Source organism: Crinia signifera, chromosome 5 (assembly GCF_055691185.1).
Source record: "Crinia signifera chromosome 5, ASM5569118v1, whole genome shotgun sequence".
Lineage (NCBI taxonomy): Eukaryota > Metazoa > Chordata > Amphibia > Anura > Myobatrachidae > Crinia > Crinia signifera.
The window spans coordinates 218,059,478-218,080,513 of NC_139221.1; the positions used below are offsets into that span (position 1 = coordinate 218,059,478).

The following is a 21,036-nucleotide window of genomic DNA, read 5'->3' on the forward strand; positions in this document are numbered from 1 at the left end:
TGTAAGTATGCATACGTGGAGCTGAGGGTAGAGACTAAGGAACAGATTCAGACCTGTTTGCTAGGCGGCGTATGTTCGCAGCCTAGCAAACAGGTAAGTGCCGCCTGGTCTAATGCCCACCCCCCTTACTGCCGCGCAAATCCTCTTGGTAATATGCAAAGGGATGTGTACGGTAACGCGCCACAAGGAGAAGAAAACATTCGATGGTCGCTCACCTTCGAATGATTTTTCCAGCCTTCAGTATGAAAATTCAATGCTTACTGTCCAGATGGCCGCTGTTCTCTGAATTCTGGGTGAGCGCTGACATCATGTGACCTCAGCAGCCCAACCCGAGCAGGCCTAGCCACGTCTGCGTTAGCATGCCCTGCATTTATTAGGGGGACGCCCATAAAACGCTGGATGTTACCTTGCTGTCGTCTCCTGCCTGCCCCCTTCCCTCCCCTCCTCGAGCGAATGGTATGTACGTTCGTTCATCCATTCACAGTGTTTATGTTTCCGAACATCGGGGAAGGGTCTGAATTCAGAGTGTCTGCACCGGCCCTTATTTCTGGCTGCTGGCACCAGATTCTGAGGATGGAGATGCTACAGCTGCATCAACCATGAGTGCTGGCAGCACACATATGGGGTGCTAATGCACCCACAGAGCTGGCATCTTAGCCTGCAAACATACATAAACATACATACATGCCAGATTTTTGCATATTACTGCTAAGCACATTTCAGGATGGACAGCGTCATTACAGTTTATTTACTTATTAACGATATGGAATGAAATGTAATAGGATGAGAGAATCAAAAAGTGAAAGATTTGGTAATAAACCTCCAGTTTTTTTAAAGCAGCAATCATTTACACTGTAAAATCAAACTGGTTTTGCAGTGTAAATGATTGCCGCTTAAAAAAAAAACCCTGAGAAAGATTTCTTACCAAATCTCTGTTTCCGAATCTCTCATCCTATTAAATTTCACCCACATTTGTCAGTTGCAGTAATTCCTTTTACCTAATGTACACATTAATAATGTAAGTGAAGAGGGTTTTGATCTCACATTTGTAATGGCATACCTTCACAGATTACGACCATGTGTTCCTTGCCCAATGTGATGCCATGATTGCATAAAGTACAGTAACTCCTGTTACTAAAGTCACTCTCATGCTAGTAAAAGGCCATCTACTGATTAAGAAGCGAACTACAGGCAGTAACCTAAGCATCCCAAGATCCCTGATCAGCCTTTTAATATGCCCCCTCCCCCTTCCACCAGTCTGCAGGAGCTGGTGCAGAGATTAAACCAACACGGGGTTCTGCTACAGAGCATGCACGGTCAGCCTGGCAATAGTCTCATGCCACACATTCGCTTGGGCTAGCATTCTACAGGAAGATTATCTGTATGAAGGAGCCCAGCAAGTCCTGGAAGGATCAGCCACGGAGACGCTGCTGCAGTACTGAGGCTGTGCTTCCTCTCTGCTGAATAAATACAGAAGTGTTGTGAATCTGTGTGTGTGTATGTGTGTGTGTATGGGGAGTGTCTTCTCGGACTGCCTGCCCTACTGTGTGCGTGAATCTATATATACAGTAAGCCAGTGTGCATCTGAGCTACGGCTTTTCCAATCCCTGTAAGAGGAAGGAGGACCAGGCTGCTGCTGCAGCATCAGCAACATCCCTGCTCCCATCCCTGCTCTCCTCATCCCTCTCCTAATCTGTCTCCACATGACCATCTGGGGATTCTCCTGCTAAGATATACATCTTCTCTGACCTGCCTGCTTTATCTACATCCTATCTCTTCCCCTTATCTCTAACCATGATCTTCAGCAAAGAGACAGCAAGTTTGGTACTTGAATGCTGAAGACTGACAAGAGCTCAGACACAGAGTTCAGGGTCTAGGAGGAAAGGGGGGTGGGTTTTGTTATTCTTTAAAAGGGAAACCCTGAGCCACCCCACCCTCACCTTCAAGAGCACCCTACACTACTGTCCTCTTCCCGAGCCCAAGGAGAAAGGCAGAGGGAGAAGTTACTGTACTAAGACTGTAGGATCTGGAGTTAATCCTGGGAACATTTAGAAGCCATGGTTTGGATTTGTAGTGCCATGGGCGCTGCTCTTATCCTGGGGATTGTGAGCTGCCTCTGCTGCAGAGCCCTGACTGCCACCCCTGATTACCGTAAGTCTTGATTTGCTCCTCTTTATCTTACTTTCTTTACTTGTTTCAAAGTGCACGATGGTGAATCTAGCACTGTATGTGTTAAGTGCAGCCCTGGGGATTCTCTGCATCAGGAGCTGACACACTACACATGCAGTATTAAGACAGAGTTGGCCTTTCTTGAAAGTTGTGCATTGTGTTCTCTCTTCTGTTTTTATTGCATTATTACTATTGATGTTTGTTTATTTATATATTTATTGTGCTTGCTATTTTGGGAAGCATCAGTAGGGAAGGAAACGTTTGTTCAGATGGCAACAGCTACCTGAAGCTGCCTGATTAAACATTAATCCTAAATGGGGGAAAAATAGTGTTGTACTGTAGTCTGATGGTGCATACCTTTGTTATTCTGTAGAATTGTGATACAGTGCTTCCATAAAAGGAATTGAATTCAGAACCTCATTATGAGCCATTTAAAAAATAAAGCTTAAATGATGATTGGATCAGCGTCTATTATAACTCAGGGCTCAGTGCTTGATGCTGCACGCTCTAGCTGATATACATGGGATGCTAGTGGAAAAAGTTAATTCTGCATTGGTCGTTTTACGTCTGATTAGATTGTGGGACCCAAGACAGATCATTGAGGTCTATATGTGCCCAGTTATGGCATTTGGTAGCCCTGTGTCATCTATTTTGATGGGTTATTGTTTTGTGTAGCCAATAGGCCACTAAAGTGAACTTTAGGAATATATATATATATATATATATATATATATATATATATATATATATACATACAAACAATATATATGATATCACCTGCCATAACAAAAATACAAGTATGCTTTCATTAAACAAGGGCATAAATCTACATATTTGACTATCTTTTGCAAACAGCTGTGTGGTTATAACAGACAGCTTCAGCCTGTAGCACATGTGGCTAATAAATCAGCAATATGGAACATCAAAGTGGAAACTGTCATCAGAAATTCTTGCTAAATGACTGATTACCCCTAATGTACTTCCCTTTTACCATAATTTATTACTGTGATTTAGTGATGGGCTTGTCGGTAGCTGGAGGTTGGCACAGCATATTATATACTGTACTAATGCATAACCTTAGGCATCCTCAACTAGTGTTGTTCTCGAGGTGGCTACAGTAATATGCAGTTTGCAAAAGTTCCTATTAAGTGTGATGAGGAATATAAAAGCAGGAATTCTAGGTTGACCAGATCTTGTGATTTGTTATGTGTGTAAAACATATGGTGACATGGGAATAAGTATTGTTATGTGAAGAAACACACAGATTACATGGTCCATGATAAATGAAAATGCATTATGATTATCAGTCCTAGTGTTGTCTGTAATGTACCGTTTAACTATTTTCCTAAATGTATGTATCTTTTGTAGTTTATGACTTTGTATAACAGGTTCTGTGTTTCTTATGCTGGATTCAAGACACAACTTTAAGTCATTTTAGGTAACACTTTGCATCAAAATATCTTTCATTAAATAGATAATTGAAAGTCTGGCCCTCAGGGGTCAGTGATTGCTTAGAAATGGGTTATTAAGCATGACACTGTCTATAGTGTTCCAATACAAATCAATTAAAATTTGATGTAAGATTATATACAATGAAGTACCCTTTTCAAGAAAATATGTATTCATTTTGTGATATATCACTGTCTGTTTTTAGGTTCAGCCTTTTTGACTCTGCAAATAAGAGGAAACTGCAGGTGCTGCCCTTTAAAATGTTAATATCAGTGTTGAATCTTAGGAACAGTTCCACCCACTTCACTTTTCTTTTTTTTTTTTATTGCTGATTGCCACTAGGAGCTTGCACAGCTATTCACTCCCTCCTTGTTTTAATTTAATCAGCCTGTGTGTGCTTTTAGGTATATGATTAAACAATGACTTGATTACATTTGGATTTCTACCAAAAATGTAATATTATATGTAAAAAAGAAAAAAAGCAACATTGATGCCATTCTTTTTGGTTTATTATTTTATGTTGCTTTTTTAAAAGTTTAAATGAATAAATATCATTAATGAACAACTCAACCAGGAGAGGTCATCAGTAGACAAAGAGTAAGACGAATGCTCATTACACAGGCTTGCAGTTGCTTAACATTACTGTCTACAATTTGAGTATATCGCCAAATAACAACAATACTGTAATAATAATAATAATAATAATAATAATAATAATAATAATACTAGTAGTAGTACAATATAATAAATTCAGCAGAGAGAAGTGCAGTATCTGTTTTATTATAGAATACATCTGTTTCTCAGAACAGGCTGCAGTCTGTATGAGACCTACACCTCAGCATTATTGTCCTGTAATGTGGTAGTCAGGGAAGTACAGTACTTTGTACAAATAAAACCCAGACAGCCAGCACTGTACTTGGTTATGGATCGCCACAGCAAGTCTCCAGTGTAACTGCTGACACATTAGAATGTTCCTTCTCTATTCACAGTAAGTGCCATCAAGTTCAGATGTGAACAGAGCACTAGGGGAGATAGGTGTTTAAAAGCATTGCTTATGATTTAAGCTAAAGTTCGTGACACTCGTGTTGCCTCACAGCCATATTCCCATAACTTACACTGAACTGCCATTCTACCATGTATTTCTGTTGTGAGAACAGAGACCTTGGTCACTTAATAAAAAAGTTGATATAGGTGGACCAAATTCATATATCAAAAAATAGATATTAACCCTTTGAGTGGCAGCATCTCTGTCAGAGATGTTCAAAATATCTGCTAAAAATGCCAGCGTTGCTCACATTTGTTATAGAAATTCAAATAAAAAATGTTGTTTACTAATAAATTATATTTCCTATATAAGGTAAACATTGCAGGTCATTATGATGAATAAAATTGTTTGCTTGGCTATTTTTTACATTTATTTTGACAAATTTGCTTGGCACTCAAATGGTTAAGTAATTTTTATTCAGGAACATATAGGACGTCTATGTAAAGTAGGGATAAGCTGAATCCATTATAACAACACCCAGAACACTGCCCAAATAAAGTGTCACCGTCTACCAATAAAAGTTTCATATGTACTGTATACAATTATAACGCGCAACGGAATATGCTGTGCCATATAAGAAACTGTACATAAATGAAATGAAGAAATCTTTAATTAGAATGATAGTTGATTAATCATTTAATTCCAGCCATTTTTCTCACATTGGGCGAGATGTACTAAGCCTTGAAAAGTGATAAAATGGAGAGTGATAAACCACCAACCAATCAGCTTCTACCTGTCATTTTTCAAACACAGCCTGTAACAGGGCAGGTAGGTGCTGATTGGCTGGATTATCACTCTCCATTTTATCACTTTTCGAGCTTAGTACATCTGGCCCATTTTCATTAAGAGGAAAACACTCCTAGCTCCAAGTGAGAGAAGTACAGGGGTCTTATATGAGGGACTCCCCCAGTTTCTGAGAAGTATAACTGGTTTGTTCATTGCTCACTATTTTAGGTAGTGACATCTTGGGAAGCTTTGAATGATTGCACAGATAATAGTATGTACAGTAGGTAAATGTCTGGTAGAAGCAGGGGTGACTTTTATTAAAACTGCAGGAGACCGAGATACACCAACCGTGTCGTTATATCAGTTGCTGGAGAAATGTTATCTGTATGAAGTTGGTTTCACTTATTTAATAAATCTTTATGAAAGTATTTAAGGGGGCATTTTTCAAAGTTCCATGAGAGAAAAAAAAACTGTGAGAGATAAGTTACTAGCCAATCAGTTTTACCTTCCAGTTTACAGGCTGTGTTTGAAAAATGAGTTAGGAGCTGATTGGTTAGTACTTTATCTCTCACAATTTTATCTCTCTGTGTGTTTTCATAACTACCAACCTAACAATAATTCTTATTGCTTTAGGAGTATTTATCAAAAGATAAAACCATGACAGATAAAGTGGCAACAAATCTACTCCTAACTATCATTTTCCAAACACAGCCTGTAAAATGGAAATTAGAAGCTGGCTGGTTAGTAATTTATCTCTCACAACTTTATAAATTGATAAATACCCCACAAAAGCGTTTACATTTTTTTTTGCTTGTTTTTTTTACAAAATATTGTGTTATTAATCTGGTTATTTGTCTTCATTGTTTTTTTTTTTAGATGAACTTGTTTTACTTTTGTTTAATTAAAACTAACAATGACAAATACACATTTTCCATGGTAACTTGACGGTACGGTACTGTATGTTATACATAGGCATATGTGTTATCCAATAGGTGCTAACATTCCTGGCTATAATAATAATTTTGCTGTGATGAGCAGGTGTTACTTATTTTTAAGTGATCTTGGGGATATCCGCGTTTCCCAGTGTACACCTTCTTATCATCTGTTGCTTTACCCTTATGGATGTTGTCATCTAAAATAATCTGTTACACCAAATTTCCCAATCTGAATAATGAGTATAATGGAAACTGTATTTGAGAAATGTATCCATGTTTTATGTATTCTGAGGCCAGTAGATATTTATCTTACTTAAGACCTAACAACTTGCAACATAGTTGCATTAGTGAAGTAATGGTATGTTAACTGATAAATGAAGAGGGTATGGGGCGTTGGATTGACCCATATTAGGTGGACATGCATTGAGTCGACCACAGAAAAAGGTCGACATGGCTTAGGGCCACACCTGAAATACGTTTACATGGCTATGGTCAACAGGGTTGGAAGGTCAACACAAGCAATAGGTCGACAATGTGAAAGGTGAACATGAGTTTTTCATGTTTTCTCTCCCGAATGTCGACATGGAAACAGCGTATTACGTCCTGCTGTGGGCACGGTACCTCACGGTACCTCACTATGCTCGCCACACTATTCTATTCTCCCTCCACGCCCTAGTGGATGGTAGGGCATGAAATACTCCCTGACGGCGCATGTCGGCTAAAAAAAACATGAAAATCTCATGTCGACATTTTGACTGTCGACCTAGCCATTGTCGACCTAATGCTTGTGTTGATTTTCCAAGGCTGTCGACCTTAGCCATGCTGACCTATTTTATGTGTCGACCTAAGCCCATGTCAACCTTCAGTGGTCAACCCAATGCAAGTTGACTTAATATAGGTCAACCTAAAGACTGTGTACCAATGAAGATTTCTTTTCAATGTTTCACTTATTGCTGTTCCAGAAACTGATTACCATTATAGGTAAACAGAAAAAAGGATATCTGGCAATATACAGTACACTAGGTCTCTTGCTGACAGCTCTAAAGGTGCATACACATGGTACGATTCATGTTCCGTACCATATCATATACTATTTCCCGGGAATGTCCCGGTAGTCAAAAGCATAAGATTTGTGCTGAAAATAATGTACGATATGCATATGATATTGTATACTATATGACATCACAGCTATTCTATACTATACTATTTTATGCATATAGCCCACCATCTGCTCAACTTGTTTAACCACAGTATTGTACAGTATTTATCCAAGGTTAAACAGTAACTAATGCACTTCTCTATAGGCATTTTAGAAATTAATGATCACAAATTTTCCTCTGTAAAGAAGACTTACAGTACAAGAACCTTAACGTTAGACATGTTACATTATGGGCCCCATACATCAGCAATCACAATTTATGGATTTTCAGATATAGGGATATTTTGGCCAGATAAATGGATTTTACAATCTATCTGACTTTGCCCACACATTACAGATTTATTTCAGTGATCGGCAGATTTTTCCATCTAAAGATTGCATCTTCATATCTGGAAATTTCCCAATCGATTGCTGTTCATAATGTAAATAGATGAAGAAGACGAATTGGGAATGCCCACACATATAAAAAAGATCTGCAGATAATACCAGATTATTAAACATGCTTAAAAACCTGATTAAGCAATCGATTTTGATTGGGATTGCCAAAAGGGGGAGCCCACACATCTAAAATTAATTGTGGCAATCATCTCCAGATCTGAGGATTGTCACAATTTATTGCTGATGTATGGGGCCCTTTAGACACAGCTGTCTGTACTGACAATACATAAAAAAAAAAAATTCATACTGGAAAATCATTTACAGTATGATGAAAAACACAATCAGAGAGGTCATCCTTACACAATTCACATATGATTGTGAGGAAAGGAGATAGATGAAGAAATGAACATTGTTATAGACAGTTAGTGTGCAGATTTTATTATTTACTGTTATGGGGTAAGAATATTTATGGTGTGAGTGTATTTGCAATATTTTCCAAATTCAGTTTTGGGTTCAATTAATACATTAAAACCATACTTGGGGGCGGGAAGAGGCTACGTTGTGGGGGCGAGGCGAGGCTGATGTCATTAAGCCCCGCCCCCATGACCGGTAGCCACATCAAGTTGCAGGTCTGTGGATGGTGGGTGGGGCTAAAATTATGTTAATTTTATAATGATGTGAATCGCGTCATTTTCGCCACGCCCCCTCCCCACGGACCCGTGGAATTCAGAGCTTTAAACCGCGTGGAAAGGGGGAGCCGGGGCTGTAGGGAAAATGCGGGAGAATTGCCCACCTTACCGGGGGGGCCGGGAGGGGGACCCATTTTGCGGGACCCTCCCCGCCATACCGGGAAGGTAAGCAAGTCTGATTAAAACTATAATAGTAAATAATACTTATATGGGGTCCAGCGTTCCTCCTGATCCTGTGTTTGCATGATGTTTGTAAGAGAGTACTAAGACTGGCCTCATCTGGCTTGAGTGGGCCTTTCTTCAAACAGACAAAGGTTGTCAATGCTACCTGAACCAATGTCATGAGTGGCATGTTCACACTGGAGAAGTTTTAACAACTGTACTGCCTGCATTGGAACATGCAAATGGCAGAAGAAGAGATAACATCTGGGCTGTTATGGGCAAGGGAGACATACCAGACCATAAGCAAGTAACATCTGTTTAGTATATACTTTTATTCAGTAGTTTCCTTTATGATCTTTATTCATTCTTGAATATCCCAGTTTTTGGTGATCACTCTTTAAAGATTTATACATTACTCACTGGGGCAAATGTATTAAGCCTGGTGAAGAGATAGTGGAGAAAAAGTGGAAGGAGAAAGCGCACCAGCCAATGAACTTTCAACTGTCATTTTTCAAACACAGTTGATTGGCCGGTGCGTTATCTCCTTACACTTTATCTCCACTTTATCACTTCGCCAGGCTTAATACATCTGCCCCAATGTTCTTTCTGACAGCAGGTAAATGACATACTGTACTGTCCTTGTTATGTAGTAATGAACGAATAAAGTGTAGTGTGGACTTCTTGGCAGATGTGTGGGGCAGTGACCTTTGGTAAGCTATTACAACAAGGTGAAGTAAGGTGTGGATAGCATTATACCAGTAAATAAAAAGTATTGATAGACAGCGGCCAACAAACTCATTCAGTCAGTCAATTAGTTTTATCTATCTGCTAGTTGGTACTTAAGGTCTGTAAAGCAGAAAATGCAACAACTTCTGCAAACTTCATTTTCTGATAAGAAGACAGTCAGGCCTGCAAACAATGTAGCACTGCCAGTGAGCATGTGTGTGCATTTTCTTATTTTTGCATGCAAGTTTTTTGGAAAACCAGGTTGGGGGCTTGACTGTGGCATATGGTTGCATCTCTGATGTTTGCCATTTAAAAACACCTTTTTTAAAGCAGTATGCTGGGGAAACAACCCACCACCACCACCACCACCTCACACCTTCTGAAAATCAGGTTGAATCTTCCAATCTCAGGATGGTGGAACACATAAAATCAGGATTTTTATGCCAAATCTAAGGTGGTTGGGAGGTTTTATATGGATACAATGATCTCAACTGTGTCTGTCCCTTTGCTGTTTGTGACACCAATCATGGGGGACAATTTGAAAGATTCAATAAATAGTTATAGTTTGATTGGTGTTTGGGCATGGCTGAGACAGCCTAGCAATTTATAATATAGAGCCTCATTGCAAGACAACCATATTCCCACTGTGATACTGCCTCTTACTGTCCCATTTGCAGCCTTTTGGGAATTTGGGGATTTTGGGAAGTGTCCTGAAGACGTTGCTGCCCCAAAAAACAAAATGCTTAGAATTGTTTCACAGAAGTCTTTCACACAAAATATAGACCTGACTCAAAGATGTACAAATGTTATCACCAGGGCCACTAACAGCTCTACTGATCCCTAGTACTGTGATGGGGAGTGTCCATCTCTGGGACTGGCCAGGCCCCCTTTTTACAAATATGTGGGCACACGCCCACCGGTTGATGGTCAGCCAGAGAAGGGGGGGGGGTGCAGAATGAGAGAAGACTGAGGAGGCAAGGAGGGAGATGACTGACTGATGCTGTAGCAGCCTCCCTACGCAGCTCATGGCGGCAGTCTCTTGTGTCTCCCTGCCTGTTTTATAAAAAGGTAATTGATATATTAACTGATGTTGGCTATATTATAACATACTCATTTCCTATATGTAAGTTGTCCATTGTCCATCTCTTCATGTGAATCAGCATTACAGTATGTGCAGGCTGTTATTCCGACCTGGCCTTGCTACTGTACAACTCACAAGTTCCAACACCAACTGAAGAACAGTATTCAGTCATTTTTGCCCGAAGGTGGTTTCATCCTCAAACAGAACATTCCATGCTATAAAGAATATGTGTCTGACACAACAAAACACAGAAAATCATTGTGACTTGAGAAAGATTGCTATTAAAAATGCAATTCTAAGAGGATTATTGTAACAATCGTTGTTTAGCTGCACAATACCAACAGTTATAAAATAGTTATTATGTTTTTGTAGCTATATAGTTATTTATATTTCGGATGTGTTACTATAGATCATAGCATTTAGTACTGTCTATCATTTTCTCAAATCGATACACTGTAAAGTTTACAGGCAGCTTTTGCTGAAATGATCTGTCAGAGATTCAGCACCATGGACCTGGCAGTATTTTACTGGTTGATCCTAGACTGCAGATTCAGATAGTCAGACGCCCAATAAATAAAAAGGAATATGTTATTTTAGGTTTCATATAAATGAGCCTTGTGTCATGGTTATAGACATATTGTGGAAAACATGCCATTGGCAACCATTACCATTGCTACCTGTGTGGACAGTAGAGTATGTGACAACAATCCAAAAAGCTTTGACTGGTGCAAGCTTAATGTAAATAAGGCCATCTTCTGTCACACCACACCCATGATTTTATCATTGTGTTATTACCATTTATTTTCATAGCATGTTCATACTCTATTGAACTCTACAATTGGGAGAGAAGTACAAATACAAGATTAACCGAGAGGCAGAGCTGCAACTTTGGGGGTTTAGAGGGACACATACCATCGGTGCTGGATGTAACATCTATACATGCATGAAGGGAAATGAGTTGATGAAGACAAATTACTGATATATGTAAATTTTGGGTTAACTATAATGTAGAGGGGAACCAAGCTGGCAGAATAGCTTAGGGAGGTTAAGTGTGTGTATGGTGTGGGGGGGGGGCTGTATTCTGAATGGTTTTCATGAAAATTCAGGGATTGTTTGAGGGTTTGGAGGCTAAAGTCTCCTGCAAGGGAGGGCACCAAAAGACATGGAGCCAGATGTACTAAGCTTCAAAAGTAATAAAATGGAGCCTAATAAACAGCCAGCCAATCAGATCCTACCTGCCATATCACAGACTGTGTTTGAAAACTGTCAGGCAGGAGTTAATTGGTTGTTTATCACTCTCCATTATATCACTTTGGAAGCTTAGTGCATCTGGCCCATGAACTGTATTAAGGAATGTGAATAGATGATGAGTGTGGAAGAGAAATACAAGTCAGATAGGCTAAGATGGGAGATACTTTGAGAAATATGTTAGTGTAGTTTGTTTAGTGCCTTGTATGATAGCAGATATATTTCACATTGGTTTTGGTAAAATATACAAGAACTGACAGAGTGGAACAACAGTAAAAGAATATTCTTGACTTCATTCATTCTAGATTTATGCAAGACAGAACCAGTCAAAATGCTACATTTACACATAAAAATCACGGCCTACTTTTTAAGTTATTCTTATATTTATTTACTTCAGTTTTTTTCTTGTTTTATGTTACAAATCATCTATTGTTTCTATATGTTGCATTTTTCCTTTATTCATTTTTTCCTTTGTTTTATTTATGTTTCCTTTCCAGCTGATTTCCTGATACATCGATGTTTACCTCTCGACCGGCACAACATGGCAGACTCTAAGATGTGATCACAAAATGGATTTCCTTCTATGGACATTGTTATTTTTATTTTATTTAACTGCTTTATTCACATTTATTTTTGGATTTTACATTGCAATCATATAAAAATGCACAGCATAATCACTGCTATGTCCCAAACTAGTGCTTATAGATACATTATAATATATCAACATGTATTTGTAAATGTCAGGGTAAGGTGGCTATTTTCACAAGAGAGTATAATCTCAAAAAAGACTATGGCGGTATTTAATTGGTGCAGATTTGTCACCCAGACAAAAAAATGGGCATGGGCAAACAACTTGTGGATCAAAGAATCTACGTGTTTGGCCCATTTTCAGGAGAAATTGCAGGAGTTTTCGACATTTTTTAAATATCTTTCACCTATGCCTTTTTGCCACCAAAAACTCCTGAAAAGTCAAGATAGAAAAATTATTTAAAAACTGCAAAAATGGCCGCAATTGAACACAATAGTGGGGAAATAGTCCCTTTTTGCCGCCTAGGAGAACAAACAAGACTTATTGACTATCTCCCTATATGGGTATACACAAGTCTGCAGAATGGAACATCAAGGGTTTACTGAAACCAAATCAACATAAACATTTATTTTGTAACATCTGGGCTACAGAATATTTTTCACTCATTAATGAGACAATTAGAATTAGCTAGAAATGTTTGGTAGAGAAAAAACTAGTAGGCCTAGTTGCTCACAGTGCTGAGGTCTTGAGGTTAAACGTCAGTTCAAACTGCTATCTGTATAGATGTTATAATTTGCTCTCCCATGTGTTAGTGGGTGTTCTCCATGTGCCTTATTTTCTCCATCGGTTTGGTTATATCTGTATTCATGTCTTTCCAGAAACTTGTACAGTATGTGAATGTCATTACACACATATTGTAGGAATCTGTTAATCAAATAAATATCCATTTTTAGCAAAGCAAAGTTATATTTATATAGTTATGGTCCTTGGTTCCCTGAGTAGGAACTGGCAAGTCCTCCCAAAAGCAATCCAGCAAGAACCAGGTGGCAATCAAAGGACTGAAATTCAAACAACGTATTCAAAAGCACAAAGACATATTAACCCCACATTTAAATTGTGTAAATCACCACTGAAGTCCATCTTTCATCTGTCAGTATCCTCCTGTGTTTACAGCCGTGAGGGTATTAGGGTATATGTGAAGTGCACCGCTGGGCACTTTACTGCTTCCTCTGCAGCCTGTCAGCCCAGCACAGGTTTCAATCTCTTTCCTCTGGTTCCAACTGCAACATGCAAGACAGACAGACCTGTCACTGAGCTCAGTTGCAATGCCCTCCAATATAGCACAATTGTAGTAAGTAATTTGTTTTCTATGAGATAGTAAAATAAAGCAAAAACTAGTAGCTGTTTGTGTCTCTCTATTTCAGAATTTCTAGAAAAAAAACCTTTTGTGCCATGAAAAAGCCCTACACCAGTGGGTACAAGCCATAGACCAGTGGCACTTAATCTGACCTTGATCTTTTGAATGGCAGGGATGGAGGTGCACATGGTCAGGACACACATGGCAGTAACAGGCACACATGAGCAGGGGAGAACATGGGCAGGGGTAGAGGCACACATGGGCAGGGGTAGAGGCACACATGGGCAAGGGTAGAGGCACACATGGGCAGGGGTAGAGGCACATATGGCCAGGGGTAGGGGCACACATGGCCATGGGTAGAGGCACACATGGGCAGGGGTAGAGGCACACATGGGCAGGGGTAGAGGCACACATGGGTTAGTGAACATGAAGGTAGGAAAGGAGACTAAAATGGGCAGGGACAGAGGCACATATGTGTAGGGACAGGGGAACATATGGCTGAAGTAAATGGAGAACTACACATGCACATAACTGCTGACAGCCACCACAAAAACACTGGTTTATGGGTAAGCAGACACAAACCACCTGGCTGCATAAAAAAGAACCTGGGGCGAGAAGGGATGCAGGAGGGGGGAGTGCAGCGCAGCTAGAACCACGCTGGGCTGGGAACACATGCAGAGCTCTCCAGTCAACTGGAAATGGAGAGCAGAGGCGGGATCTCTTTCCACCAGCAGAAAATAAGGAAGATTTAGGAGATGGGGCTGAGGCCATATACTTACACGCGCACAGAAAAGGATCCCTTTCACTTTCTCCCACAGCTGCCACTTCATTCACTTCCGCGATGGTTACTGCGCATGCGCTAGTGGCTAGATGACATTGCATTGGCGGTGTCATCAATGTTATCTAGCACATGCGCAGTAGCCATTGCAGAAGTGCCAAATGGGAGAAAGGGACCTTTTCTGGAGTCTGTGAGATGTCCCAGAATTCCTTGAATCTCACGGACATTCTGAGAGAGTCAGCAACACCCTGCAGCCACTAATGCTCCATAAGTGTCCCACAGAGTGTCCTTTGGATGATCCAGGCATACCAACCATCGAATGACTTTGCAAGTGATCGCAGATCTCCACCTCTGTGGTGTCTCAGATCTGCGGGTGCCCTGTGCGGGACAGGCAGCTATCCTCCACTGACGTCAGCTGCCAGCCCCCCACACCCGTGTCATCTGAGAATTACTATGAGAACGCCCAGCATTTTCATGGGAACGCCCATGAAACACTGGGGGTTCCCACAGGTGCATCCTCTGGCTCTCTATTGGCCATGGTCACTCACTAACAGCAGCTGCACATGCGCATAAATGATTGCCCATGCACGAAAAATCGGTCCCCTGTGCGAATGCACGGTGGACCAATTAAATCAGAATAACCCCCATAATGTGACAATGTAATGCTTCTTACACATATGCCACACATACAGTATTTTACAATCCAACACACCCACCCCCCCCCCCCCCGCGCCACCACCCCTTGCACAGTATTCACCCAGCCTGGACTGGCTACAGGTAGTCAGTCAGTAAAAGCTGATTTTGCTGGACTCCATAATGGCCCATGGGAGAAGAAGCTGCTGTGGCATTTTTTTTTACTGCCACTGTTTCTGGATCCCAGCATTGACACTCCTGCCACTGCTGGCACAGTTGTATGTGCTGGATGCCCCTGCGTTTGCCTATGCGTAGTGCCAACTCTGAAAATGGTACATATGAATCCCCATGTGGAATGCATTTATTTTCCCTTAAGAGATGGTTTTATATATGTAAGCGCTATTATGTAAAACATTATTTTGACTATATGAGCCATTAATACATAAATGTAACATTTGACTTTTTTCCCCTAAAAAAAAAATAAAATTCTTTTTTTTTTATTAAGGGCATGAACAACAGAATAAAAAAGAAATAGCTTATTTTAAGTGGTGCCCATAAAGTATCGTTAGATGAGTGTAATAACTCTGTCAGCAAATATACTGATGTTGCTAATGGGTAGCAAGTTAAGATAGATGTAAATTATTTAAGTAGTTGATGGGTCCCACTTCCTCCATTAGCTGTCTGATCTCTCTGATACTCCAGTAAATGCTCTTTAAGCTGGATATTTGTGAAACAGCTTAGAAGAAGAATATAGGGAATTTGGAGAAAGCTTCTGCATCATTCATCAGCTCTATGCCTGGTATAGAAAAGGGCACAGTATTTAACGCCACTGCTAATAATAAGGCACGGTCAGTGATTCCCACAGCTTTGGTAAAGCAAACCCAAGATATTGTAATTGGTGGCCAGAAGACAGAAGTAGAACATTATCTCTGCATATCACAGCTTTACATAGGAGGAGAGGACAAGTGGGGTTGTTGCTTAAAGCAACCAAATTCTAGCTATCTATTCAATTATAGCTAGAACCTTGTTAATTGTAACTTTTGCTGTGAGAGGTATACACTGTGCTCTTAAACAGATGTACATAGTCAACAACAATACTCTGGTAGACTGTGGCAATTAAATGATACTCAATTGGTATAAAAAAGGGATGGGGGGAAATTCACTAAGGTGGGAGGTGTATTTCACATAGGCTGTTGCTATGGGCAAACCAATCAGATAATATCTATTATCTTCCAGAAGATGCTAAATAAATAAGTAATTTCTTATTGGTTGCCCATAACATCTTCCCGTGTGAAATAGAATTCCCACCTTTGTGAATTTCCCCCATGAAGTCACTGGACTCACTGCATGGTTGAGTGGATGTACCTTGTAAGACCAAGTTGGTTCTTGTTTTCCTCATTTAATGACTATGCTTTTGGTATTTAACATACCCATCTGGTGAGATCCCCCTCCGTTAAGGCATCCTCCATTATGTTGCTGGCAGTCTTTTGCTGCCAGATGCACTAAGCTTGAAAAGTGATAAAATGGAAAGTGATAAACAACCAACCAATCAGCTCCTGTCTGACATTTTTCAAACCCACTGTTATGTGCATGGCCCGTCTGTACATTAGACTTTCACCGGGGACTCAGCAATGCCTGAAAGGCTTCCCTAGACTTGGAAAAGCTGTTGTTGGGTCTTTATTGATGGCAAAAGAGACGGTATCGCTATCACCATCTATAGATTGCGTAAAAAGGGCAGTACCAAAGCTTATTGGTGTTTTATTTTTATTGGAGGAGGACAAAACTATGGCCCTTATTCTAGTTGAATCGGACGGATGCGTATTTTCGGACGGCCACCGAGTGTTCTCCCCCCTACCGTACGAATCACTCACACTGTCTGAATGCGGTAGGACGCCGACCGAACGGACCGCGAGTAGATGTCTCATGCGAACACCTCCCCTATCTGTGGAAACCTCCCCCATCTTCCGATGGTCGCCAACCATCGAATGATGGACCGAGTGATCAGGCAGCACTCCAGACCATATGGACATTTTTCTGAATGAAAGCAGGGATATGGGCAGGCAGCTGACATCCAGCCCCCATATGTACGCCCAGCGTTTTCATGGGAACGCCCATGAAACGCGGGGTGTACGCATATAGTAATGAGCCCAAACAGCCCTTCACGCCCCTCTCCACCCCCTGATCAGATGGTTCCGTATGATCATTTTCTGTGCGGAACTCACATCGTGTTTGTTCGTACGTGTGAGGCGTTCGCACATGCACAGATACGCCTCCGCACATGCGCAAACACCAACCATCGGCCATCCGTCCGCATTCAGACCCATCCGACTCAACCAGAATAAGGCCCTTAGAGTCATCTATAGATACAGTCTATGGTTTAAATGGATGTCAGTCAAATGGAAATTATTGGCTCAATAAGTCCCTTTTTCAGCGTGTGCTGATTCCTTAATCCACGTTAGGGTTAGGAGTCGGCGTGTCTGTTTAATGTCATTTTAATTTTAAGTGCTTCTTTATTTTGCTATTATACATACAGTCTATATATATATATATATATATATATATATATATATATATATATATACAAACACACTTGCTTTCATCATACCGTTGTTTGCCTCTTGAGTGCCAGTTCTTCCTTTGGAGTTTGTATTTTTCCTTTTTGGGCACCGGGGACCGCTGCATATGACACTGAGTGCCGGCAGGCTTGGAGAGTATATATATATATATATATATATATATATATATATATATATATGTAGAGATAAGATCGCACTCCATCCAACAAAGGGCATCTCCTAGGGCACAGGTTCTCAAAGTCGGTCCTCAGGACCCCACACAGTGCATGTTTTGCAGGTCTCCTCACAGAATCAAGAGAAATAATTATCTCCACCTGTGGATCTTTTAAAATGTGCCAGTGAGTAATGAACGCACCTGTCGGGTGACCTGGAAAACGTGAACTGTGTGGGGTCCTGAGGACCAAGTTTGAGAACCACTGTCCTAGGGTGTCATCCAGAACCAAAGTCCATGTATGTAGAAAAAAAAGGACGCACTCTCCAGTATTTTAAATGCAATTAAAATTAGCTGTGTATTCAAGAAAAATGTACAAAAAGGATAAGTATCAGGGTACTCAACGTTTCCGTCCACTTGGGACCTTCGTCAGGAGGTAAGCAACAGGTACAGCAATCCAACAGAGGGCACAGCTCAGACCACACAGCAGGTTCCTACTGTGTGTATATATATATATATATATATATATATATATATATATCTGGTGGTGGCACTCGCATCATCAAGAGTAATGCATGTATTTAAAACAAATGAATAAATGACAGGTTGAAGGTTAGCACATGACTAGATCGCTGGTTGACACCTGCATGTGCACAATTAGGGGTAGCCATTATTCTGCTCTGTTTCCCATATGCAGTATGACTAATGTGCTGAATAAACATACAGATAATTGCCATTGATGTACCTATGCACAGGCTTCTCATTTGACCCTTTTAGGAAACAAATTACAGTAAGTAGTTTTTATTGCAAGTTATGCTTTGTTGAGTAGGCGACAGTCAGATGAGTTTATACAATTTTGGAAATATTTCCTATGTAGAAAGGTGCATATTATTTTCAATTTAGCAAATGGATATTCTTTCCAAACAAATGGGCAGTGAAACACAAGATTGCATTCCCTGATAGGAGTATTTAACTGCATGTTTGTTATTTATTGAGGAATTTGAGCAACAACTGTGGGAAGTGGTGCTTACAGTAGCAATAATTGGCTTTAGCTCCTGTTTAATAGCACAGAGAAAGATTTCAGATAAATACAGTACAAGTGTTATTACCCCCTAGAAAGAAAACAGTTTATTCTGTTTCATGATGATATTACAGTATGGTATAATCAGTGAATAAATCATATTCCTTTAAATGACAGCACATATGTATGGTTTCTAATTACCTAGTATTTTCAAACATTCTTTGTAGTTATTTTGTATATATATATATATATATATATATATATATATATATATATATATATATATATATAACAGAACAGACATATTGTAGAATGGTTAATCCTCAATATTAACAGGTTTTTTTTATTGTCCTTGTGCTGGAAATTCATCATGGAGAGATTCTGTTGTTGAGTTGAACAATGGTACTTCCTGTTTTTCTCTTATCCTCAAAGTTAGTAAATGCTGAATTCACTTTGGGCCAGATGCACTAAGCTTCAAAACTGATTAAATGGAGAGTGATAACCAACTAATCAGCTCCTAACTTCCATGTCACAGACTGAGGGGCAGATGTATGAAACAGTGATAATGGAGGAGAAGTGGTAAAGTGCCTGGTACTTTATCACCGGCCAATCAGCTCATGACTGTCCCTTTTTAAACCCAGCCTGTAATTTAACAGTCAGGAGCTGATTGGCCGATGATAAAGTACCAGGCGGTTATATATACAATTCTGCTGTGGATTGACCTCACCACACTGCACTCTTATTGTCCAAGCTCTGGAATCTCAGTAATGTATACCAGCAGTGGATTTTCCTCCTGGCACGGATACACCAGCTTAATGCATTTTGGACTCCAAGGTACTTCGTCAGAAGCATGCTTTAAGCTGGTGTACTTGTGGCAGGAGGAAAGTTTGATAATCTGTGAAATGGTGGAATGCTGACCGACTTACCCTTCATCATGGTATCCACTGCTGAGCTTGGATAAGATACTGAGGACGGTGTGGTAAATTGGATCCATAGCAGAATTGCTTCTACCACTGACTGGTGGTTATATGCTTATATTTTTATCAAATATACATATATAGACATACACTAGTGTTGGCAGTTGTGCATATCAAGCACACACAAATCCAACACAACCAACTGCCAATTTTTTCAAAAACATTAATTTTAATTAGGTGCTTTTTGTTGTATTGTCTAATACTGTATTCTGTACACTTAGATTTTGGGGCAATCTAATGGTTATGGGTTTTAGTATCTAAGACAGTGTTGTATATTCTATCTTAATAATAAAAATTTAAAAAACAGCAATCATTTCCAATTACATTATCAAAACCTCCGTACACATCATTTGTAGTTATACATAATAAATCATTCTCTTCACAATCCAACAGAGGGAAGGACAAGGCATGTGTTCTTACTTTACTATGGGTATTTTATTAGGAAATTTAAATACTAGCTGTCCAAAATTTTGAGTTTCAGTAAATTAAATATCTGACTTCAATTGAAGCTTTTGTCTTCACGTTAATTTTTGTAACATGACAAAAAATAGACAGTTTAATTGAATTACTGAAGTGTGCCGCTGTTGCCTTTGAGAACTTATCACCAGTGGAAACAAATGATGAATAAGATCACATATTGGTAGAGAGAGTGCAGGCATCTAATCATCTAAATAGAGAGCACAATAGATGTGTCTTGTTCCAAGCTTGCATCACATATCACATATCACAAGGTCAGTCTGACAATTTGTCTATCTAATTAACTCCTTGACTTCTAGGAGTCTTTATATTGATTTAGTGTATATTCATGGATCACTCCTGGAAAGCTGTCTTACCTGTGTTATAAATAACTTAAATGATGTTAGAAGTGAGGGGGAACAAATCATTTTGGCCTGAAGACATGTTACATATTGTTTATACAATTATCTTCAGCACAATCTGTCAATTATCTTGACTGACTACAGTAGCATAAGGGTAGCGCTCTTTGGGTGGTATATTTGACCTTTTGATATGTCATCTATTTTTTACAATATAAGATAATTACCATTTAGTAGATAAAAATTCTGTTTTTATTTTACCAATAGTAATCATACTGTCTAAATCAGGTTCTGTTCATGAAATCTGTTACCATTTGTATTGAAGCATTTTTCTTCACGTTCATTTTTGTAACATGACACAAAATAGACAGTTTAATTGGATTACCGAGGTGCGATGTTGCCTTTGAGAACTTATTACAGGTGAGAACAAAC

General features: G+C 39.7%; 1 protein-coding gene across 1 annotated transcript in view; it reads left to right on the top strand.

The window, feature by feature from the left end:
* The first annotated feature begins 1,269 nt into the window (after positions 1-1,269).
* CNTNAP2 (contactin associated protein 2) overlaps positions 1,270-21,036 on the top strand; it is a 1,678,538-nt gene continuing 1,658,771 nt past the window's right edge. Inside the window, exon 1 of the mRNA XM_083188543.1 lies at positions 1,270-2,151. Coding sequence (XP_083044669.1) covers positions 2,058-2,151 — 94 coding nt within the window. The 5' untranslated portion in view covers positions 1,270-2,057. The remainder of the gene's footprint in view (positions 2,152-21,036) is intronic.